At 37.4% G+C, this 25457-nt stretch overlaps 5 protein-coding genes across 5 annotated transcripts; 1 reads left to right on the top strand and 4 right to left on the bottom strand.

Moving 5' to 3' along the window:
* Positions 1-1127: 1127 nt before the first annotated feature.
* Positions 1128-1604, bottom strand: LOC106358421 (glutathione S-transferase T2-like). Its single transcript, XM_013798223.1, has one exon. It carries the CDS (start codon positions 1602-1604, stop codon positions 1128-1130), a length of 477 nt encoding a protein of 158 aa, XP_013653677.1.
* A 2409-nt stretch (positions 1605-4013) lies between these two features.
* Positions 4014-7284, top strand: LOC106373968 (probable protein phosphatase 2C 54). The gene is made up of 4 exons (XM_013814080.3): positions 4014-4493; positions 5011-5489; positions 6560-6708; positions 6925-7284. The coding sequence occupies exons 1-4, from the start codon at positions 4355-4357 to the stop codon at positions 7046-7048; spliced, it is 891 nt and encodes a 296-aa protein (XP_013669534.1). The 5' UTR covers positions 4014-4354; the 3' UTR covers positions 7049-7284.
* A 10215-nt stretch (positions 7285-17499) lies between these two features.
* Positions 17500-19108, bottom strand: LOC106439737 (single-stranded DNA-binding protein, mitochondrial). Its single transcript, XM_013881246.3, has 5 exons — positions 18765-19108; positions 18372-18580; positions 18060-18160; positions 17886-17945; positions 17500-17790 (listed from the first exon to the last, which is right to left on the bottom strand). Exons 1-5 carry the CDS (start codon positions 19026-19028, stop codon positions 17774-17776), a joined length of 651 nt encoding a protein of 216 aa, XP_013736700.1. The 5' UTR covers positions 19029-19108; the 3' UTR covers positions 17500-17773.
* Positions 19109-19326: 218 nt separating this feature from the next.
* Positions 19327-21441, bottom strand: LOC106439728 (high mobility group B protein 13-like). Its single transcript, XM_013881235.3, has 8 exons — positions 21039-21441; positions 20537-20946; positions 20358-20463; positions 20216-20281; positions 19978-20148; positions 19790-19881; positions 19631-19715; positions 19327-19562 (listed from the first exon to the last, which is right to left on the bottom strand). The coding sequence occupies exons 1-8, from the start codon at positions 21363-21365 to the stop codon at positions 19455-19457; spliced, it is 1365 nt and encodes a 454-aa protein (XP_013736689.1). The 5' UTR covers positions 21366-21441; the 3' UTR covers positions 19327-19454.
* Positions 21442-21690: 249 nt separating this feature from the next.
* On the bottom strand, positions 21691-23573 carry LOC106439720 (protein trichome birefringence-like 23). Its single transcript, XM_013881225.3, has 3 exons — positions 23313-23573; positions 22724-23016; positions 21691-22652 (listed from the first exon to the last, which is right to left on the bottom strand). Exons 1-3 carry the CDS (start codon positions 23512-23514, stop codon positions 21876-21878), a joined length of 1272 nt encoding a protein of 423 aa, XP_013736679.1. The 5' UTR covers positions 23515-23573; the 3' UTR covers positions 21691-21875.
* Positions 23574-25457: the final 1884 nt, after the last annotated feature.

Here is a 25457-nt window from a genome sequence, read left to right as displayed (position 1 = left end):
TCCTTGTTCATACGGAAACGGCGTCTGAATAAATGTGATTCAAATGCGGGATTGTCGCTGAAGTAGTCATTCTATAGACGGTTGTGTCCTGCTTCACGGTTTCGTTCTATATAAGCACGTTTCCGTTGCTTATTGGTTTGGGCCTCGATGTTGTTGAAAGTATCTTCGCAGATTTCGTCGAAAATTTCGTCCAATCTTTCTTCCAAATCATTGGATGAAGATGACGACATCCTGGTTTAGAAACATATGTATAAGTTTTTTTTTATCTCAATACACATGTATAAGTTATTCTGTTTTTTTATGTATAATGTATAAGTTAATTTTTTAAACCTTAATACACATGCATAAATTATTCTTTTTTTTATGAATAATGTATAATTTAATTTTTTAAACCTTAATACACATGCATAAATTATTCTTTTTTTTTTTGAAGAATGTATAAGTTTATTTTCTTTAATCTTGCAACACATGTATAAATATTGTATAATGTATAAATTGAATTGAGATTAAAAAGAGAAAGAACTTGAGAAACACAACAACATAAGATAGACAAAGTGATAGTTGCATAAGTTAATTTTGTTTATCTATATGCATACGACTTGTGATAGTTGAATTACCTAAACAGAAGAGGAGAACTTGAGAAACACAACAACTTGAGATAGACAAAGTGATAGTTGAGAAAGAGAAGAACCACGTTTGATGAAGAACACAAAGTTTGATAGACAAAGTGATAGTTGATAGTTGAGAATATTACAATCTCTCCGAGAAACAGAGGAGGAAACAAGAGGAAACAAGTTTGATGAAGGAGCTACAAACACTACAACTACTTATAGTACATAAGCTAAACCCGTGACAGTCTTCACATGCGGCAAAGACCAAAACCCGTGACTTGGTTAGTCAACAACTCCATAAGCATCCATGACTTGGTTAGTACAACTACTGCTGCACCTGCAAGAAAGATGAAACAAAAACCCGTGACTTGGTTAGTACAACTCAACATCGCAATACAAACAAGATAGCTAACTACAAACAGGATAGCTAACTACGGAACATCTACAAACAAGATAGCTAACAAGATGCCAATTCCAAAGAGACCACTAACTACGTAAATATGCCAATACCTAAACTCATATCATCTCAGACATAAGTTTGAGTTTAAGAGATGTTTCCATCTCAGTGAGTGGCTCTTTTTTGGCCAGTAGACGTTCAAGCAGTTTCTGTTTAGAGACTGTTTTTTTTACTTCCATGATGGCGTGTATCGCTGCCAATGACTCCTCTTTACCACTCTTTTTCTTCTTCATAGCAGCTTTAGCAGCCTTAACCCCCATAGGTCTACCCTGTGGTTCTCCCACTTCATCTGCTGTATCAACCTCCGAGACTTTGCGCTTTTCCTTCCCACTGTACTTAGCCACATAGGTGGACGACCATTTCTGGTCATGCCTCAGCTCCCTCCAGGCATGTTCCATGCTAAACTTGACCGAGTAATGATTGTAGAAAAGGTCCAGTGCAGCTTTCATCACATCATCATCATTTTGTCCACTTCTCTGCTCCCTCAAAGCTGCGTCGTAGCATCCTACGAACTTGCACACTTGCTCGTTAATCATAGCCTACCTCTGCTTGCACTGACCAAGCTCTCTAGGTGTTGTTCCCACCAGGTGAGGGCTTGCATTGTAGTACTCGACGATCCTCTTCCAGAACGCACCGGCTTTCTGCTCATTGCTCACCACCGCATCCTTACTGGTGTTAAGCCAAGCACCAATAAGGATCTTGTCCTCTTTCAGAGACCACTTCCTCCTCTCCTTGACCGCGGATTCTACAACAGCTTCTTCAGGACCTTAGCTACCGAACCTTTATACATACACTCTGAAGGTCAGAGACGGTCCTTGTAATCCTTTCAAGCTCTGCCTGAAAAAAATAACATATGAAAAAGTCAAAATTTCTTAACTCTAACATAAGATTCAATGAAAAACTCAAGAGAGAAACTAACCATGAAGATACATGACCGCCAACCTATTAGAACTAACCCATAGACCATTACGTAAACTTCCAATGCGAAGCCATGTATAACCTCTACTTCCTTCTTAGATAATTCCCCAACGGTCCTCTCTAGCATATCCAGCTTCGACGCATTCACATGACCTTCATCTTTAAGCTCTCTAAGCTGTCTCTGAAAGTCACTCATCTCTGATGTTGCGACAATAGGATCACCACCACCACCACAACAAGGCGTCGGGATTCCATCATCAGCTACTCTCGGCTCCGGAGGTGAGTACTTAAACGGCTCTGCCGCATTGTAGCTACTCTCGCCTTCATCCGCGTACATTGCAGCTTCTGCTTCAAGCAGGGAAGTTATGTCGAACTCGTCAGATGAAGACGGCTGGCTGTACGAATAATCTTGTCCCATGCTTGGTTAACCTGAACAAACAAGAACAAAACGAGAACAAATGAGAAAATGAGAAAATGAGAACAAAACATCAACGAGAACAAATGAGAAAATGAGAACAAAACATCAACGAGAACAAACGATCGAGTTACCAAAGATTAAGAAGAAACCACAAGCTCCCCAAATCGTTTCAGTCGATTGTAACAAAGTTCTATAAACCCTAACTACACACGAAAAGATCCCCAAATAAATTCGAAACCCAAAACTTTTGATACCCTAACTTCATCCGAAAAATCCCCAAATCGATTGAAAACACAAATGTTTTGAAACCCTAACCGAGAACCCAACCCTAAATCGAGAGAAAAATAACATCAAACCTAATCTATATCCCAAAAACTCGAAGAGAGGGCTTCGATTTACCTTCGTTCTGAAACCGATCGAATCGCCTGGAGGAGAGAGCTCTATTTTTTCTTGCGCTTCTTCCGTCGAAAATGTTTTTTTTTTTTGACAAAACCAAACACAAAAACTCGAGCAACGAATCACAGCACGCCACGTCTCTAAGGATCAACCACGATAAATCCTTATTTACGTATTGATCCTTAGCTTATTTACCCTAAATAATATTATTCTACTCTAATTCCTCTAGGTTTCACCGCTAAGGACTTGCAACGTTTTCCCGTTGCAGATGCTCTTAGAAACAAGATAAACTCTCAAGAAATAAGATTAGAGACAGAACAGAGTGAGCAGAGTGAGCACAACCAAGAAATTTGAAGAAAATACTCAAGAACACTCAAGAACTCACATTTATTATCCACTGGATAAAAGAAATTTGTGAAATAAAACCAGAGAATCAAGAGACAGAGAGAAATAGAGTAAGCTTGCGGAAGTAATTGAGGTAACGATACCATGAAAGTTAATGAAGAACAAAGTGAAGAACAAGAGAGAGAGTGAGAAGAGAAATCAAGAGTAAGAGAGATAGAGTAAAGAAGAATTTATTTCCTTAACCATGATGTGCAACATGTTACAGAGATTTAAAGGCAAGATGGCTTGGTACAACAATGAATAAAATATGAAACTCATAAACTAAGAAAAGAATAAAGAATGAAAATCTGATCGATGGATAGTGACAGGTCCTCAACGGTCTTGGAGCCTTCCTTGTCTTCTTCCATCCTTAAGTAGATCATGTGACTAATACTATAAATAATTCACCCAACTTATCTCCTTGCTCTCCAACTGTTAGGTGCTTCTTGTGAGTTTAAATTCGACCAGCTCCACTATGTTCCTGAAAGTCCAGCTCCTTAGCCTTGTTTCTCAAGTCCAGCCTTGTTTCTCAAGTCCAACCTTGTTTCTCAAGTCTAGCTTCTTATCTCTTTCATATCTTTTGTCAATAATGCAGCTGCAGCGTGGTTCTAACAATTATAAAAACGTATAGATATATGGTATATGTAAAAAAAATTATACTGTTAACTGCGGTGCAATGCATGATGGATTAAAACATTCGAAACCTATATATAGAGAACGATACTTATCTATATCTCACTCAAACATCCATTGATACGAAAGCGGTTTAAATTCTCCCGTCGAATATGTCGTCAAGCCATAAAAAAAATCTTGGGTTAGTAGAAAACTACAACAAAAGTGGACTAATCGGAATTGCTATCCAAAGATACCAAACTATCATATACTGACGAACATTGTGGTCTACCAAGTTGTCCAGATTATGGTTTGTATGTAAGCTCTTTCTTGTTCAATAAATAAACGTATTCTATAGAAGTGGCGGTCTCTGGACCGTCTTTCGTTTTTTTCTTTATAATAATAACAGATAAAAGACACGACAGGATATGTGAATCTATATATATAACATAAGCATAGGCTACGTATATAATATTAGTTTATAATGTGTATATAATATACTTTTGCCCACCTCAACGGGTTAGTTAGTAGTCGAACACTTCAAGTGGAATCATAGTCATGGAAAAGGATATTACTTGGCCCATTCTACCCGGCGGCAGTGACTCTGGCGATAGCAAGCGGGTAAGAATGGCTGATCCGGGATCTACCGTTAGAGGCGAGAGCAGACCTGTGAAACTACCAAAAATCGAAGAGAACGGTATTGAGTACTCCACAATAGAAGTCACTCTAATTATGCTCTTTTCTTTCTCTTTTTAATTTCATTTTTTTTCGAATTTTCATGAGTGTATTTGAATTTCATTTTTAGTACAAAACTACCAGATTTTATATCAAAAGTTTTGAGATACGAATTAAATTAACTCTTTTAGAAGGGAACGCACTTATATTAAGAGGAGGGGGTGTCATTTTTAAACCCTCCTAAGAGTTACTCTAGAGCAGTTGGTTATCAATCAAGGTCAATCTTAAGCACTGCCCATGCGTCTGAAACTAAAGCATTCCTGGTGAATATGTAAAGGTGGTACGTGTTAGTTTCCATGGTTACCATTGACATAAAATTTTAAATGTCTTTCATTCAATTCTTATCAAAACCTGTTTTCAAAGAAAATATATTTAATGATTATTTGTTAAAGTTCTTTTATTATACAAAACATACAAAAATTATACCAAAAGTTTTTTTTCCGCTGGCTACTAATACTTTTGTTCCTCTATATAATCAGGAGATGTAGGGTCGACATCGGACGCAACAAAGGTCCCTGTCGATTCACAAATGGCTGACGTGACAATTAACGATCTAGACAGAAAAACAAACGCCTGCCACGGAGTAGTGTCGGTCATGGGACGGCTGAGAGCTATGACAACCGCCGTTTCTACCGTCGTTAACGAGATCCCGTCTTATGATATTTTCGGAATTTTCGACGGTCTTAGACTAGCTAAATTCTTTGAGGAGAGGCTGCGTCGGCTTGTGAAGGAAGAGGTAGCGTCATGCCATAGTCGTGGAGTGGCGGCTGACTGGAATAAGGTGATGAGCTCATGCTTTTCTGAAGCGGTGGGGACGGTGAGGTCTGCGGCTGCCAAAGCTGTGGTTACGATTATAGGAAAAGAGGAGGTGGTTTCGCTTTGTCGTGGCGGCGCAAGGGCGGTTCTTTACTCTAACGGCGGAATCGCTTTGCCTCTTTGCCATATCCATATTCACCAGGTAATAGCTTTGCCGCATGCATTATATTACTAAGGATCCGAATATTGGCTCCGACACAAGTCTCGCAACCCATGTTACAGGAGTTCCGCCACTAATCGGTGATGATTGGTTCGACTGTGGCTTTAAAAATTTAGCTGTAGATGATTAGCTGTAGACTTAGACTTTTTCTGCAGAGACTTTTGCTGTAGTTAAATTTGTTGTAGCTGTAAGCTGTAGATATTTTAAAATAAAATATATGAAATATGTGTTGTATATATAAAATTATTATTTTATATCAGTTAAAATAATTTATATTAATATTTTTTAATAAATTATCAAAATTTATTGCAATTTAAAATGTGATATGTAAATAATATTTATATTATTTAAATATCTTAATAATTTAAAAACACTCAAATTCAAAATTAAAATATTTATAAAAGTTTTGATTATGATTATATAATTTATTTGATATTATAGATATTTTTTTTTCATTTACAGATTTTACAGCCTATAAAAAGAAGATGTAGAGTTTTTGCCTAAAATACATAAGAAAAAGTTTTGCTTTATTTTTTTTGCTGTAACTTTAAAAATAAAGTTAAAGCATGAGTGGTAAAACTAAATAAAAACTTGATGTATACTTTAATTTTTAAAAGTAAAGCTACAACATGATTGATAAAATTTGGTGATTTAAAAATAAACAAAGTTAAAGTAGAGAGATAAAGCCCAACCAATCAACCCTTTATTAGTTTTTTTTTCTGTACTATCAAAGGAAAAATATCTCAGTCAAACAAAGTATGTTTGTTTTTAAAAAGAAGAAGTATAATGTTCAATATACTATTAATTGCATAATAAAATTAAAAAAAAAATTCTAAATACTAGCGTTAAGAAGTCACTAGTTGTCATAAACGTTTTTAATTAACCTTTTTTTATTCTACAATTATTGATTTTATATCCACAAATCTTTTAATTTTATTAAAGAAAATAATCTTTTTTATTTTTATCTGAATTAAGATGAAATACAAAAGGATATATTCCATATATAAAGCTATTTTCTAATTTGGATCTAACCGATTTTTTTTTTTTTGCAGAGTGGTGTGGATCAGAAACTGAAGATCCATAAGCGAACAATGATAGATGGTTTCATAGTACTTGCATGTGAAGGTCTATGGAATGTCGTCTCCGACGACGACACATATCAGCTTGTCAAACGTTGTCTCTACGATAAATTTCCAGCCGGGTTAGAATTCTTTACTATATTAATTAAATTTTTTCACAATATTTTTATTCCTTAATACGCAAAAAATATTAAGTTCGTTTTTCTTGTAAACTAGTGTTGGCGACTTACGGAGTTTTAAGATTAAATTGAATTTTGTGTTAACTTTAAGTGTCAAAATACGTAGATTATATAAATTTTACGATGAGACTAATTAATGAACTCAAAATAATTTGACAGAGGTACGAGGGAATCGAGTTCCACAAAGGCTGCCGTAATTTTAGCAGAGCTTGCAATTGCTAGAGGAAGCAAAGAAAATATAAATGTCATCGTTATTGATCTCAGGAGTTCTACTGTTTCTTAGCCTTGTGATGATTCTCAATTATTATTCGTTTTATTTCCCTTTTTATATAGTAAGCATTTTTTTTTCCTTCTCATCTGTTTTTTGGGATATAATTTTCCATCTTACGTCCTTTTTTAGATTTTCCTTTTCTTTGTGTTTGTTTCCTTTGGTTTTTAGATCTTCGTGTTTGTTAGAGTAGTTTGTTCTTTGATTTTCATTTATATTTGATATATATATAATTTATTTGGGAGTTTGCTTTTCTCAACACCCCTGATTTTTATCAAAACAAGTCGGTAAATTGATGTATCTCATACAAAGCCGTAATTGTTATAAACCAAGTGGTGATCGATCCATATCAGGTCCAAACCGTTCGGTCCATCAGCTATTCATCCGGTCCATTCGCTAATGATTTAGGCGAATGAGAGTTTACATTTATCTATACTTAATGTTTATCATTTTCCATATGTATTTAGGATAAATACTATTTCTTATTCCTATTATGAATAGGATTTCTTTTTCTCTTATGCCGGTATAAATAAGACGGTCTAATACTTGTACAAATATAGACCTCTGGTCATGAGTAATAAGAAGCTTTCACTGCATCTCTTTTATAACACGTTATCAGAACGATAGCCTCCAACCTTAAGCCCCCACGAAATTCCTTAAACTCAGCCGAATATCACAAAACCCTAATTCCGGCGGAACTTCAAAGAGATCGTTCTCCCAAACCGTGAGGACCCAGACGACGAGCAATATATCAAATTGAAGCTCTCGTCGAGACGAATCAGACACTGCAAACCGCTTGTCGATCCGATCACTGACGCGCCGTCACGCTCTGCTACAGTACGCGTCGCCGATTTGCTTTGGAACCCTAATCGTTTTCCTAACCCAAATCCGAGCTCTCTCTCTCTCTTGAAGTTAGCTCTTTCTAGACGTGATCAAGTAAACCAGACGTTCTCCTTCTTCCCTGTTCGTGATCCGACCAAGCAAGCAGCCCGTCCGCGACCCGACTCGAAGAACGATCAGCTCGTGGCCTCCTTCTCTCTTTGGTGGTCCAAATCTACACTCCATAAGTTTCTAAAGGTAAAACTCGAAACTTAAAAGAACCTACACTGAATTTGGTTGATTGATAAAGATCTGAACCATTAAAATTTGAAGAACCCTAATCTAGGATAATAGAAACCCTAACATATAAACCCTAACATATGGAACTAAGTTTTGGTTAGATTGTTTTCCTGTTAAGTTGATAGATCAATGGCTGTTAGGGTTGTTAGAACATTGATTGATCAGTAAGGGCATTGAAACCCTACATCTAAATTATATGATCCGTTTCCTTTATGATGTTTTGAAAATCTGAAATATCAAAAACCTAAATTGATCCGACTGTTTTGATTGATTGATTTTGATGTATCTGAGGTTTAGGTTGCTAGATTAAAACCTTGAATTATCTTTGATGATTGTTTGAGTAAATAGAACTGTTTAGAATCGAATTTGATCTTAAAATTGTTAAATTGCTGAAAACCCTAATTTTCCTTTTTGCATAAATCGATTGATAAACAAGTTTCCATATTGTGATTAATTGTCTGAATATCGAATGAACTGATTAGGAAAATTGCTAGTTTTGATTAAAACCATAATCTGTCCAGAATTGTGAATTTTTTTTTTGCTAAAAGTAGAAAAATTTCTTTTTCCTGAAATTTCTTTTTCTACTTGCTGGAAAATTTCCTTTTACTGTTAGGATTGCTAGAGAATTGCTAAAATTTACTGATTGATCTGATTTAATTCTTTTGTAAAACTTGATATTGATAAAATCAAACCGAAAAAATGGGCCTTGAAACCCTAATATGATCTGATGATACTTGCATTATTATTCTGATTGCTTGATCATACTAAATGTTTTAAGAAAAGTAAAACATAAGAATTATTGACCTGGTCTCACATTGATTAAAAATCGGTCTGAATATGATTGTTGTTATGATTGATGCTTTGATTGCATTCAGATATAAAAACCGACCTCTAGGGTTGTTGCATCACAATTTTATAAGGCTGTGTGGCCTAGAGCATCATATAGACCTCGCATACTTGTTTTTCTCGCACCATGGTCGAGTAGTTAATTGTTTGGTTGAGAGACTTGTGAAACCGTATGCATTGATTTTATTGACTCGGTTGCATCTTGAACTGATTAATAATATGTTTCAGATGTCGAAATTTGAGCCTTCGGATTATGCTGCCCTAAATCTCACTGGAGATAATTATCTAGAATGGGTAATGAACACTTTAGTTGCCCTGAAGTCTAGAAGACTCGGGAAATGTATCATTGATGGCAATAATGCAATTGAAAGTGAAAAGCATAGAGCCATAACAATTATGCGCTATCATCTCACTGAGGATCTGAGAGATCAGTACTTAAATATTGAGGATCCTTGTGACCTTTGGACAAAACTAAATTCCAGATACTCAATGGCATTATGGCGAAAAGCCATGAATGAATGGAAGATTCTCAGGTTCCAGGATTTTGAATTCGTGGACGAAGATAATTCTGCTCTGATGAAAATCGCCTATAGTCTTGAACTATGTGGTGAAGTGGTAACAAATGAGGATTTACTATATAAAACCTATTCCACATTCCATCCAAAGGAACTGTTTACCACATAAGGCTAAGGGTTTCACCACCTATAATGACCTATTTTCATGCCTATTGGCAACTGAGAAAAGAGAGCAGAAAGTTATATATACCATTAGCAGATTTGAAAAACTTCAGAAAAGATACATTGAGCAACGAAACAGTGAGATGAGACCTCCTGAAGCCAATGAGGCTAAAATTGATAAGGAGGAATCCAAGGAAGTCGTGTGGAAATATATGGATTGTGAGGCCGGCTTATACATTGACTAAAGAAACGAGATTTCGACATTCTGATTTTATGTTTTTATGTTTTTCTTTGATTTGCTTGTCATTTACAATTTTATAGCAATAATAAGAGTTGTTTTTAGTTATCATGTCTGCTTTGCTTGATGATTTCTTGATTGATAAATGACAATGAAAACTTAATAAAAGGATAGTCAGTCTATTATAGACCACGGCATTGCCTAAAGGGGCACAAATTTATTCACCCAATAAAAGACCCATTGAGTTATAAAGACTTGAGCATGAATGGTTTCCAATTGAACCAATGGGCAAAGGAAAAAAAAGTTCCTTTCAGATTATAAGAAAATCGCCTAAGGCCTTATAAGAAAGTGGTCAAGACTATACCTACATACTCTACTGATCTAGACTATGCCAAAGATCAGTATGATAAAGGCAAAAGTCATGGTAACCTGTATACCCACAAAATTTTATACACTTTATGGCATGACTGGATTAGCCATCCAGGTCTTTAAAAATTGATGCACATATTGCAAAAGGCACAAAGAGTTATCCCATAAAATCTTACATTTTGTAACATGTACACAAGGGAAACTCATTAGGCTCTATTGTCCCAAGTACCACGTGATTATAGTATGTCCATGAGGGGGAGTGAGGACAAACTGTGATCCATGAACATACTACAAATCCGTGTGACATGGTCTATGACCATAGTAAGACTTGGCCGAATTCTTTATACTACAAAGGCCACTACCTAATGCTTGGGGACACAAGGATTTACATGTGTAAGGTTAATATGCATCAGGCCATATAAGTGAGCATAGATAATCCCATCTCAGAATGAATACGGGTCATAAACCAGACATATACCATCCTAAGAGATTTTGAATAAACCACCACATACATATGTTCCGTCTAGGATGAAACCTCAGAAGAGGATGAGAAAAATATTGGGAATATATGTTGGATAGGAACATGTCTTTCTCCCACGTTTTTTTTTAAGAGACCTTGTGCCAAATATGGGTGATCAAATAATGGCCAGGTACACGGATCGCATGACTGATGAATCCGACTATCCAACATCAGGGGGAGAAAGAAATAAGCTGGTAAAAGAGAATAAGAGAAATATAATGGTATTTACCATCATTGTCTTGGCAAGATCCTCGGACTAGAAAATATGATTTAAGACGTCCAAAGAATGTGATCAAATGATACAAAAGCTAGCAGAACTAGATGCCAGACACATTAACCCGAAAAGAAAAGAATGACTAAGTCATACCAGCTTAGCACCACGAATTTGATGTCCTAAGAGACACAATCAAGTTGCTACAATGTCTATACAAGATAGACCAATAAGTTCCAAAAGATAAGAAACCTCGGAAAGAAATGAAAGGTGCATAGAATGATACAAATCCGAGTTCAAAGGAAACCAGTCCAGATAGAGAGATAAGGCTGGCCAGCTAAACATCTAAGGTACCAAACCATGTAGTTTGGGACGCCAAACTGCAAGGTAGTAAAGGTCCTGGATAATAAGATCTCAAATCTATTAGATCATGTCTGGAACACTATGGAACTACATAAGAGTGTTAACACCAATGATGTATTTACATATAAGAGAGCTCATAAAAGAAAGCAGCACTTGAGTTTAAAGATATAAAGCGAGGATCATGAACCCACGTAAGAGTACTCATAAAGAATAAAGATCAGATTAAAAGAAAACGTGAGGTTTAAAGAGTTTAAAGAAGAGATGGACGTATTGGCCAAATATATAGAAACGCCATCTGATGATATAGACCAGTGGATAAATGGGTCTTGTGAGGAAAAAAAAATCGTGAGATGTGGAACGTGACCAAGTAGTCAAGAGGTCGTTCACATTACTACTTACAGCATTCAAAGAATGGCTTGTTACACAAGGATACTCATAGAGACCAAAGGAACAGATTATAAGGAAATATGCTCCTATGTGGTGGATGCTACTACACAAACTCGAAATTGATGAAGTCTGGAAACAAAAGAAATAATGATGTAGTAAGCAGTATATTGATCACTGGATAAAGAAAATAAAGGTACCAGAAAGATGAGAAAAGAAGTTCTCAAAGAACAGCATTGTTCCTAAGCTGTTCATGGACTGAAGCAAAAGCAGCTGCATTGAATATGATAAGACTAAGTAAAACTTAGTGAAGGAGTTCGATAAAGAACAATCCAAATCAGTCTATATATTCTTATAAAAGAAATCCCTTGTGTTTATAATAAATCAGCACTGCAAGTAGGTCATGAGATGCCATCAAAGAAAGTGTGAACTGTGATGTTTTTCAAGTAATAAGATTATAGTATGGGACTGCAATGTAAGCACAAGCCATTATGTTTATATCAGTGGATAAAAGGAAACCATAATGGTCCAAGAGAGTGACCAGAAGTATGTCTGGTCGAGGTCAAATGGATATGGCATTGCTGAAGGCAAGAAAGATCGATAACCATGTATAAAGGTCCTTGAGTGTATTTGACTGCAGATCAATAGTTTGATGAGATTATAAAACTCATTGCAGCAATGATTATTAATGATATGACCTTAGACACTCATGGGGTATGAACGAGTATAGACAAGGTCTATAACTCAACATGGATCGACCAATGAAGAAAGATCGGCTATAATGGATAAGCCATTAGCATATACGGGTGATGTATGTCTGAATGGACGAAGGCATGTCTGTGAGAAGCCAAGTGATTCGTATGTGTTTGGGTCGATGACTCAATATATATTAAAGTGTCCACGGTGTGAAAAAGCCATGTGACTAGAGGATCCGTGGGACATGAGAGGACTTGCGAGTAAAGTTTGATCGCAGATTAGAGGTCCATCCGAGTACTGGTCGAGTGCCATCCTTCCGACCAGGACATAGAGTGGTCAGCTGCAAAGATGCACGTCTTGACCATGTCTTAATGAAGTTCCAGAAGATATGAGAGTTACAAGATAACTCAAGTTACAATTCGGCAAGAGCTATTCCTATATCAACGTTCAAGAAGCTCAAAGGACTACAAGTTCAGTCATATGATATGTCAGCCGACTTCTTCACCATGTCTACACCAACCACACGTCCATGAAATTTATCTATCAGTTTGGGACGTGCCAATTAAAGGACCAGTTCAATACTTGGCGCCCATGAAGCTAAACTATCAAATTGTCCATGCGCCAACTTGAAGAACATACACGGGGGTACAAGTCAGGGGGAGTTCATGTGTTGTACTCTTTTTCCTTATTCATGGCTTTGTCCCACTGGGTTTTTCTGGAAAGGTTTTAATGAGGCAACATTAAGCATGTTACAAGCCCTGAACCGGATGTGTCGATCAAGATGGAGTGTTATAAACCAAGTGGTGATCGACCCATATCAGGCCCAAACCGTCCAACCCATCAGCTATCCATCCGGCCCATTCGCTAATGACTTAGGCGAATGAGAGTTTACATTTATCTATACTTGATGTTTATCCTTTTCCATATGTATTTAGGATAAGTATTATTTCCTATTCCTATTAGGAATATGATTTTCTTTTCTCTTATGACGGTCTAAATAAGACGGTCTAATACTTGTATAAATATAGACCTCTGGTCATGAGTAATTAGAAACTTTCACAGCATCTCTTTTATAACAGTAATGAATATTGAATACAGCATATAGTTGATGTTAGTGGAAGTACTGTGGTGGCTCTGGTGGGCAAAAAACTTTGGTCCATCGAATTTTTAACTTTACCGTGAAACTGGACCGGAGCAACTTGATTCAACGTGCTTTGCAATGCTTTGCAAAGACCACAAACAAAATCAACCGGCAACATAGGACCGGATAAACAAATGCATGGTTGGAGGAACGAACAGTCTGAAAGTAAAGCTCACAAAATGGTGTCAAAACAACAAATTGTTGTATTGGTTTAGAGAACATAAACGAGCCGACGGACCAAACAACAAATTAAATTCTTAAGAAAAACATGAAAAATGGGATTCCATATCCGATCAATAATATAATGTGATAGTAAATGTAAGGGGATTGGAGAATTTCGTATTAATAGAAATTACAAAAACTTAAAGAGGTCGTCTAAACGAAATCGTCTGATGCGCCCCAGTACATGGATCAGTACATGGAACCAGACCAGGATGGAGCTCAGGACGATCAGATCATTCCAACTGAGGTTCAATCAGCCGACCGTTCCAGACAGATAGACCGAGCCGTGTACCGGATCAACCCGCAAGCATCCGGAAAGGAGCTACGGCTGGAACCACGTCCAGATGACCGAACCGACCGTACCGGAGCTCGTCTTCCCCGACCAACTCGCCAAGCCAAGACTGATGGTCAAGCCAGAAATCAGTTTGATCGAGTGGAAACCGAGACAGACCATAGTCTTTCCCTTTTGGTCCGTCTTATCCGAGCCGAGTGTTCCGACGAACGTACTGATGGATCAGCCGGCCAGTATGATCAGTTCTTGAACTTTGATGATCAAAATTTCTCTAAGGCAAGGATTCTACAACTATCCAAGGACTTGGGACGTGCTGGAACCAGAATGATGCATGAGCCTTACCCGGCCGACTGTCCAGAATGCGCCCCGTCCATCCTGCTCCTTATCGCGAAGGAACCACTTGGTTCAGACGAACCTGGACGTTAGCCGAAGAGTCATTTATGATCAGATCTGGAACTCAAGAGTTTTCTACTTTGTTTTTAATTTCAGCCAGATCCGATCTCTAGATCTATCATTAATACTTTCTTATGTCTCTTTCTAGTATAAATATGAAAACACTTCTCATAATAAAATGATTCCATTTTTCTTTCAACTTTTTGAGTCTTTACTCTTTGTTCTTCGATTAAAACTTCTCTTGTTTTCTTGGTGTGGTTAGCTCCAAGAAAACTCTTCTTGTCTGTTGGTCTTGTGAGTCATATCAAGCAATTGTTCGAGATCGCCACTTTGTTGGACCGGTGCGTCACATCCGGCAATGATCTGGTTCGGGAATATCAAAGGCCAATCCGCAACCTTTGTGCGACCCATCGATCCATCAGATCTCCTTCGGAGTTCATATCTTTTCCAATCCGGTTGAGTGATCCTTTCTAAGGCGTATCAAAGTGGTATCAGAGCCACTCTTCCGGTATCTCTTTTCATTCCATCTTTCTCATCTACCATTTTCTTCATAAAAAAAAAATTCTTCTATCTTTCTCGAATCCGGTCCCCTCTTTACCATCCATATAAATAAAAAAAAGAGAGAAAGATCCATATATAAAAAAAATTCAAAAGTTTTCGATTGTGGATTGGTGGTGGAAGAGTAAGCCTGCTGGCTGAGGAGAAATCCAGCCTTAGAGATGGTTAAAGCAGATTCCAAAAGCTAAATCTCTTATCTTCCTCTCTTTACAAAAAAAAAAAAAAAAAAAAACCATTTGTTTGCTTGGATCTACCCCATTGGGATTCCTTGATCTGTTCTCTTAGAACATTGAGAAGAAGCTTGTGTGATTACCATAAAATTTGAGAGAAACACTTGAGTGGGTGAAATTAAACACTTGAGAGTGTGATGTTTTATTTCCTAACTTTTGTGTTGAGATTTTCAGGTTATGATGTTTGGTCTTCAAAGGAAAAGTAGCAAGGAGAAGCCCCCACGACAAACTGTCTCTCAATTTCCATTTAAATATTCTTTGAATAATTTTGATGAGTTTGTTAGTGTGCAGGAACGGCTAGACCTAAGGTGCAAGGATCATATCAAAACGACCAGATATGTTTCTGATCCAAAAAGGCGATTACTTTAGATTGATGTCCAAGAAATATGTGACAACTTTGAGAAGGGAATGATGAAAGCCCTCAAAGACATCAGCAAGAGCCATAATAAGAGCACATCCACACGTGCACCTGTAGCTGAGCCATCATTGTTCATCAGTGAAAAACCTAAAGGTAAATCTGAAACCCATGTTGAAGAGTTTAAAGATTTTTCAGATTCTTTACCAATCTTTGATGAATCTGATGAAGAGCCAATTGAAAGCCTGTTTTCTTGTGAGAAAAATTGTGATCTTCCTTTTCTTGAATCTGAGTTTATGAATGATAATGAACATACTATTGTAGAACTAACCGTTTTTCAACCGGAGCATCCGAGTAATCTTGTTTTGTCTCAACAGGTTTTTGAGGAAGAGCCACTGGACTATCCACATCAAGGACCACGTCTTGACGCTAGGAACCCCTTAGATGAGGATCTAGGTCCTATCTTTGATGAGGAGGACGAACCTGACCCAGTCTTTGATGAAGAAGCAACAAGCATCACCTCCATCGTCATGGATTGCCATCTATGCTTTGATCCCGACACAACTTCTGCCTCTTTGTCTCCTGATCTTGAAGAGTACTGTGAGAAATCTGATTTGATTAATTTTCTGCCTAATATGTTTGTAAAGATCAGTTCTCATGATGTGATTCGTTTTGGTCTTGACAAGATGAAAGATTTTTGTGTTTTAAAATCTGTTTTTGAAAACATGATTAATTCTTTTAAATTGTTTAAACCTGAGAAACTTCTTGATCAAAAATGATTTCAAAAAGGCAATGGCATCAGTTCTGAATTTATTTTGAGTTTTGATCAGTTCTTAAAGCATAGCAAAGGCTTTGATCATTTTGAAAAATCTCTTGAGCTTGATTTGAAACAAACTGATTTTTGTGATCTTGATTTTTGCGATTCTGTTTTGCAGCCTGATCTCGTATGTTCTGAAACTAATAGAACTTGGCATCTTCTGAGATCATTTCATGATAATTGTGTTGTTTTGAGTTTTAATGACATCTTGGTCTACAACACCTTCTTTGAAAATCGTCTAGATCATTTGATAGATGTTGTTCAAACTGAACTTACTCTTTTGTGTTCAGATGTTGAGAAGGATAGGCATGTTCTGAAAATGAGTAATATTGTAGCATGCCTTGACATCATTCTAGTCTACAATGTTTACTTTGATATGCATCTTGAAAGGCTGAAATGTGTGCTACTTGTTTTTGGAAAAGAGATCTTGATTTTTGAATTGAACAAGTACTTGTCTTGCACATATGATCCTGGTCTTTTAGTGTTTGTTTTGAGTATCCAAGAAAGACAGGTTCAGCCTCTGAGAAATGAAAGCATTGACCGTGGCCAACAGCCTGAGATTTGGAGAAGCTTTGTTGTCCAAACCGGCTACCTTAGAGATGCCAGCGATTTTTGCTGAGCGGAGAGGTCGTCCTGGACTTTTGCAGTCATCCGGAGTGGAGAGGTCGTCTTGGACTTTTGCAGTCATCAATTTGTTTAATGGACCGAGCCTAATTTTGGACCTAGCATTTAATGTGCTCTTGTGGTCCATCTCCAACAACAACAAAAAACAAGCATGCAAAGATGTTTCCAGCAATTTGGAAGCTTAACACCCATCTAAGTTGAAAACATTTTGGCCGAGAGTAGCTCATAACAGTCTTTTCAACAGCATATGCATCTAGTAGAAGATTTTGTAAGGACCCGACGTTGTCATATATATTCATATCATCGAAACCAATTACGAATTCATGTTTAATACGTCACTTGGAAAGAAATACGACTCCTTTACCCTTTCAATGGTTATAATTATGGAAAATGCGGAATAGTCTTTTTGTATGAGAACAAAAAAAGAGTCTTCATCAAATTTGTAATTTAGCAGGCTAAATTACTGATCGGCAGTAGTACAGCTATGATAAAAACCATCCCGACAAAATGTGTTTGGTGACGAGCAGCTTATACTAAGGAACAGACGCAGAACTAGCTTAGTTTTGATCGACAATTACATAAATGGCCTTAATATTCATAAGAAAAAACTCAGTGCTCTCTCACAATGGACAACCAAAACGTTGAATCAGTGTGTCCTCCGGCCACAGGGATATTCTTGCTCCGACTAAATCAATCCTTCTTCTGCCAAATGGAGTAGGGATATTTAACAAGAAGAACACATGTTTCTTTCATTTTTAATTGGAATATTTTAGCAGAACAAAATATGATAAACTTACTTAGCTCATCGAAAGAGATCTTGCTAACGCTTTCCCCGTATTTGATCAGCCGAATCTTGCCTACAAAAGAAATCGCAAGTCAGTCAGCGAGAAACCGATAAAAGAATCGATAATGATCAGGATCAACAACATGAACATGAACATGAACATGAACATGAACATAAACATACATACCATCACGACGAATGCAAATCTCAGGGATACTCTTCACTTCACTGCTGATGCTGTCATTATACACTCTAGTCTCAATATCACCTTCGACATAAACCGACGAGCTGTAACAAAGCACACCAGCAAGCAAGTTTCAGTTTGCAGTTCATAAACTGATAACATAATATAAATGGAGGGAATAGAGAAGACAGAGAAAGAGATTGTGAATGTGAAACATGTTATTAACTGGCCTTGTACCTAGCTAGCAAACTTATCAATTAGAAGTGGTAATTGTTGTTGTTAATACAAATCCTAGTTTGAACAAACATAGCTTACTTTTTAGCGAGCTTTTGGACAGCGTAAGAGCCAAGCACTTCGTTGTGGACAGCGATTCTATGCCACTGAGCAGGTTTAGGCTGGTTAGTTGCTCCCATAAGCCTCTGATCAAACATGCCGCCTGTTCCAACAGTGAAGATGGTCACTGTCCGCCCGTTCCTCAAGATCTTCTGTAATGGTGCTTGCCCTACCTTCCCACAAATGATGGCCTGTGCGAGCAAATCAAAAGACATCAACAACAAGATAACTCAGGTCATGAATGAATGAAGATTTGATAGAACACAGTTGGATTCTTCAAGACTCTTTCCTTTTCAATAGGGTTGAAGACTAAGGTTTGATTGTAACAACAATCTTCAGCAAAGAAAACAATAATAGATTAAAGATCAAGTTTACCCTGTGGACACCGCGAAAGCCCCAACCTTTACGGGGATCAACACCATGAGGCTGAAGCTCGGCGGGTCTTTCTGAGATGGTTTCTTCAAAATCTTCTTCCAACCCTTCCTCGTCGATGGGACCAGTCGAGAACCAAGACCTCCAAGCAGTGACTGCTACACTCCCAGATGATTTAGGTGAAAGAAGAGGGGATTGATTGCCTAGAGGAGGAGATATCGGAGAGGATCTCAGAAGCTTGGAAACTCGGATAGCGAGTGAGTTCATCTTCTGAGAAATAACGACAAAATGGTCCCTTCCTTTAAACCCGCTTTTTAGGGTTTGGATGAATCACACAAATATTGGTATCCATTTCGGAGGTAGGCTAGACGACGACGACAACCTAATTTTCTGTGACGTTACCAAAATACCCTCAATATCTAATTGTTTCCGCCCGTCGGTAATTCCATTTTTTCTTTTAATCCAGCCTCGGTTTAACTTATTCAGTAATTCCAATTTCTGGTTTAAAGTAAAAAGTAAATTGGGATTTTGGTACAGGTGAGAGAGTTAATGAGGTCAAACACAATTGAGAGAGAATGAAAATTTTAAATATATGAGAGAAGAATCAACCGATAAAGAAAATCTTGACAATATAAGCAAACTTGAACATTTTTCCCATTTCTCTACTACTGAGTTAGTACTAGTATTCATCTACTACGCAGCAGCCTTGGTCTTGTTGTACTCTTCCACTTCTTTCTTGTACGCTTCCATTAACTCTGCAGCTTTTCCGTTATACATTTGCCTTTCTTCTTCACCCAGTTCCTAAGTCACAATTAACAATTAATTATCATAAAAATTACTCTAGACTCATCAGGTTTAGTATTATATACCTTCCATTTCAATGAAATGTGGGCAGTAAGAGTTGAATTGTTAATCCCAGGATGCTCCTCTGCCAAACTCTTTCTTGCATCTTTGCTGTATAACACATTGTTTTAAAAACAGTTAGAAAATAACATCTTGGGTTCTGACTGTTTGTGGTGTTGTAGTACCAGAAGAGAAAGAATGAAGAAGCAGGCTTCTTTGGTTTGTTAGGATTAACATCCTCGTTCTTCTTCTTCTTCTTCGTTGTTTCTTTCTTCTTCTGCAATCGACATGGGTTAGTGACTGACTTAATACATAATCTCTTTTCTTACTTACAGCTAAAGGGTAGGGCATGCGAGTTGAAGTTAGTAGTCACCTTTATGATGTGGTCAGCTTTCTCCTTCTTCTTGAGAAGTTGGAGAGCTTCTTGTTTGTGGAGTTTCATGAGTTCCTCTTCTTCTTTCTTCTGGCTCATCGCTTCTTCTTCCTTTGTCCTCTTATATCCTTCCATCTCTTCCAGGTATATCTCCTTGTTCTTCTTTGCCATCTGTTACAGAATCCGTTAGAATCTTTTACTTCTTGACACAACAATGGCTACTGATGTGGTTCCAGACCTTGTCGTAGGGAGCCTTTTGTTCCTCAGACAAGTTCTTCCACTCCTCTCCCGTTAACTTTGCAACCTATCCATTCACAGTTACACACAACTAAGCTCAACAGTGTCAAATGACAAAGAGGATTGTGAATTTATTTACTTACCTCTATAACGCTCTTGTTATCTTCTCGTAAAGCAGGCCTCCTCTCATTTGCATAGATCAAGTAAGCAGAGATGGGTTGCTTAGGCTTCAGAGGATCCTTTATCTTCCTACAAAAACGAGAAAAAAAAATCATTCAATTTTGCTTGCCTTCATTATCATCAAATCAGTTAAATTTCTTACTTTGTCTTCTTATTGTTATCCTCCTGTTCAGCTTCTTGAACAAAGTGGAGATACTGATCAAGCAGCTCCAAAGCAGTCTTCTGCTTTTGCTCATCTTCCAGAAGCTTCATGGCTTCTCTCTCTCGCTTCTCCTTTGTGATAACCTGGAGATAAGCTTCCTTTTCAGCCTTATACTTCTCCTCGTAAGGCTTCTTCTCTTCTGCACTCAGAGTCTTCCACTTAGCACCGAGAATGTTGGAAGTCTCCTTGAAGTACGAATCTGGGTTCTCCTTCTTGACTTCGTTCCAATTATCCTTGCACCACAAGATGTATGGCGTGGAAGGTCTCTTTGTTTCAGCACCATCCTTCTTCTTCTTCTTCCCCTTCTTGTCGTCTTCAGTTTGTGCCAAAGATTGACAGAAAGCTAAAGTCTGTAACAGAGACAGAGTCGCAAAGTCATTAAACAGAATTAAGCATATGATTTAAGTAACCAAATATCAATCTAGACTTGCTAAATCGTTACCATGTTAGGCTTGAACTCCTTCATCTTTTGAAGCTTCTTCAGCTCCACCTTCAGCTTCTCTTGCTCCACGTCTCTCGTTTCGAGTTCTTCCTCCTTCTTCCTCAGGATCTCGTCCTTCTCCTTCAGCAGATCCTCTGTTTTCTCCTTCTCGATCTTCATCTTCTCCAACATCGCCTGCATCTCCATCAGGTCTTTCTCGTATGACTTCGTTTCTTTCCCCTTCGCTGGGGATAACAACGGTGACTCCACGATCTCATTCTTCTGCTTCAACGCTTTTCTGCTGTTTCTCGATTTCTTAGCCGGAGCAGGATTTGCGACTGTAGCCATTGAGAAAAGTGATTAAGAAAGAGCGAGTAAGAGAGAAATGGAGGCTTTGAGATTTAGGGTTTAGCGAGTCAAGAGTAGTCTATGTTGGGCGTTATATAGGAGGATAAGCAACGGTCAAATTTTCGAAATTCAAATTGATTTTTACTTTCCTCGATTTAAATATACTCTCGTGGTTGATGCAGATTTTATTTCTTACCTTTATGACTTTTGACCGTTTTGACTTTCCCTCTAAACCAACTTACTTAACCGGTTTAAAACACTTTTTGTTTTGTTTGAACTTTGAACAACGGTTTTAAACACACCCAAGATTGTATTAATTTTCATATTCACTCGAAATCTCTTACTTTTGCATATATAACAGAAAACCCACGAAAAAATATCACTTTACAAAAATCGATCCATAATAATAGCTATCATGAACCAAACTGGGTTTTATAATTCTTCAATGAGCTCTATCCAACTTCTTCAACTTTATCAATTTACACGAAAGACCAAACCGGTGTTTTTGATTCAGCTATTCACTATGATCTCCAATATAACATCGTTCAAGTAATCAATCGGACCAGGCAAGCACCAATGCAGACAATCGTTCTGTACCTTTGCGTTCTTGTCCTTATCAAACGGCCTGAACTCTCGATACGGACCCGGGTGCCCATCGGGTCGGGTCAGCAACATTCCAGCAAAGTCCAGAAGCTTAAAATGCCCAGCCTCCTGACCCATCTCTGTAACCACCCTCTGAAACTGACTAATCTCTACATCTCTCAATATCTTGTTCAAAACTTTCATCTCGACCTCATCCTCGTTCACAGGTTCTGTTTTCTTACAGGTCCCTCCGTTATGCCATTCACCGTTTTCAAAGTGATCAGGTATCGACGTCCGGAAAAAGAACGTGCCTTTAGTGTTGGATCTTGCGATGAAGTCCATCACATGGCGCAGAGATGTGTTGTAAGCATAGTCGAATCCTAAGTCCGTTATGTTGGAACTTTGCGGGCAGCCATGGCAGCCAACAATATTAGCATTCTCGTGGTAGATTGCGGTTTTCAAGAACCATTCCCCGGAAGAGATGATGGCATAGTCAATGCTGGGAAACAGATCAGTCCATGTGTTGTCGAGTATATCAAGGTGAAGCTGGACTGCAGCTGATGAGACACCTCTTGAGTCTTCAAAAATGGCGGCTTGAACAAGAAACGGTGACCAAATGTTGGAGATTGTCAGATTGTGAGAAGGAAAAAGCCAACGCTTTGATCTGTACTCGTCGTCGTGGTACACTTCAACCGGTTTTTCAACCTGAAAAAACAAAAACACTTATCACTTCAAAAGTCTACAAAGAGAAAGGATTTAAAAGCTGCAGTGCTTACAGTGGAGAGCATGCAAAGCAAAGACTCGACATGGTTACGCGAAATGGAGTCACCAATGAAAGCCCAAGACTTGTTCCTCATAAGCTGCAGAAACCTAAGAGGGTCAAAGCGGGGCAGGGAGCAGTCGTTAGGCTTCCATTTCCAGTAGAGAAAACCGGAGTCAGGACGGCCATTGGTGATGCAATTCTGGTGACTATCAACGACGACACCACATGAGCCATTGGTATAGATTGGTCCCAAGGGGTCTCTGATCCATTTCCCGGTGAAGAGATCACACTTCTCCACCTCAATATCTAATACAAACAAAAACAGATTCTTATCATCACCGCAAGTATTCAAACACTTTTACATAACCCTTAACTATGTTAGCTGCAGAAACAACCATAAACACACACCTGAGGAGATGAAATTCTGGGAATAGATTCAAACAAACGAATTAAGAACCATAACAACTGAACAAGCTTGAGCTAAATGATCGAATACTAATGGAACTAATCTCTCTAAATCCCTAGATCTCAGAAACAAAGAAGCTTAACGAATGTGACTGCTACGAGATTGTAGTGTGGTTGACAAATGAAGATGATCATACCGATGGGGAGGAGATCCTCATTCTCCGAGATGATAACCGAAGGAGGCGAGATCTGAGGATCGGAGATTTCGTTCACCGACACTTGGCCGAAGCGGACGGCGTAGAAGCGGAAGGCGAGACCGGTTATAAAAACGGCAGCGAGGACCTTGACGAGGAAGACGTTTTGGTGAAGAGTAGAGATTGATTCCCATTTTAGCTTCATCTTCTTCCTCCTTTCGTTTGGAAGGTAAAAGAAGCTGTGATATATGGTAAATGTTGTTGACTCCGTGGATAAATAATAAAATCCAAAATAAAGAATAATGAGAATTTAATGCCTGTGGGGTAGTGCAATTAATTTTTGAATATGATAATTAAGGAAAAATAATACTTATATGGAATAGTATCATTAGCTGATTGTCGAAGTGTCGGCTCGACGTTACAAACTCCATGATCGGGGAACACTACCAGGGCCGGCTCAATATAATTAGGGGGTCCTTGGGCAATTTTTTTTTTTTAAGCTACAATTATCAATTTTATTTTTTCTATAAATATTATTTTGAAAACAAACATTTAAAATTATGATTAAACTAACCAACTGTGTTGTTTCAAAAATATTTTATATCACTATGTTTTATAATACGTCTAAATTTAAACATATATTATTATTATTTTTTTTTTTTGTACTTAGCTTAACATATATTATTTAGTTGGACAAATATCTTAAATAGCTTTTTTTTTTAGTTTTTATTCTCCAAAATAGTCTCCGAAAATCAAAGTGTTCATATTAGATTTTATTAAAGAAATAAATGATAATTATATTTTATTTGTAATTTACTTAATTAATTAATAAATATAAAAAGGAATAATTATTAAAAATTTGGGAAAAAAACGAAAAAAATTCAATTTTTTTTCCAAAAAACATTTCCTTTTCAAAAAACTGAGAAGCAAATTTTTTTTTGAAAAATAAGAATACCGTGAATGTATCTGATATAGTCCTAAATTTGTAATTTTTTTGTAGCGACCATAACCAAAGCCCATTATTTTCATGTTTAATAAAACCCAAATTTTTAAAAAAAAAATTTTTATCTCACATTGGAATTTTTGAATTTTACTTTCCTCCACTTCCCCTATATAAGAAACTTTTGTTAACTTAAGCTCGAAGATAACTTAATTATCCTAATGAATTTAGGATTAAGAATAATTGTTTTAGAGTTATCAAGTTATGTGTTTCTTAATGAGTTCAGGAATTATGATTTATATACAAAGATATATCATGATGTGGTATAACTTACGAGATTTGTGAGAAAGCTATAGTTTTGAATTAGTTTCTAAAGCAATAAGAAAAAGTGTTTTTGATATTGAGATTAAGAGTTTGGTTTTAATAATTGGTGTCAGAGCTTTATGGAAACCGAAACAAAAATACCTATGATATTAGAGAAGACAACGGCATTGGAGATCTAGCTGTAGTTGCTAATAGAACGAACGAGAGTGGCCCCTCAATTCAGTGTCCAATGCTCAATACCAACTATACGGTATGGAGCATGCGCATGAAAGTGATGCTCAAGGTGCATAAGGTTTGGGAGACTATAGAATCTGGAGCAGCCGATGGAGATAGAAGTGATATGGCTCATGCGCTCTTGTTCCAGTCGATACTAGAAGCCATGATTCAACTATTGTTATACTGAATGACGTTAAAGTTTTACTATAAATATAATATGTGTATATATAAATGTAAGTCGAGAATGAGATTTCGAGGCACACATGTTTGTACTTATCACCCATTTGTGGAGATTGCAAGGTACAAGGACGTTTGTACTGGTTGTCTGTTTGTAGAGATTGTGAAGTACATAAGCGTTATACTGGTTGTCTTTTTGTGGAGATTGTGTTGGGGGGGGGGGGGGGGGGGGTGTACAAAGGCATTTGTACTTGTCCCTCAATTGTAGAGTTTGTAGGGTACATGGATGGACTCATGTACTAACGGCGCCTATTAAGTATATATCCATATCCTTATGAGAAGAATGTGGGGTGGATATACTAGCTATGTACTATCAACACATTTGTTTTTTGTATGGTTTTATTAGACATCGTGTTTGTTTCATGCTAAAGCTAAACTCCCATTGTTGGAGTTCTATATCTGAGCTAGAGGTTTGTGTATCTAGAGCATCA

This window comes from Brassica napus, chromosome C9 (genome assembly GCF_020379485.1).
Source record: "Brassica napus cultivar Da-Ae chromosome C9, Da-Ae, whole genome shotgun sequence".
NCBI lineage: Eukaryota > Viridiplantae > Streptophyta > Magnoliopsida > Brassicales > Brassicaceae > Brassica > Brassica napus.
The sequence above is the reverse complement of the archived record's forward strand: the minus strand, read 5'-3'. Positions and strand labels throughout refer to the sequence as shown.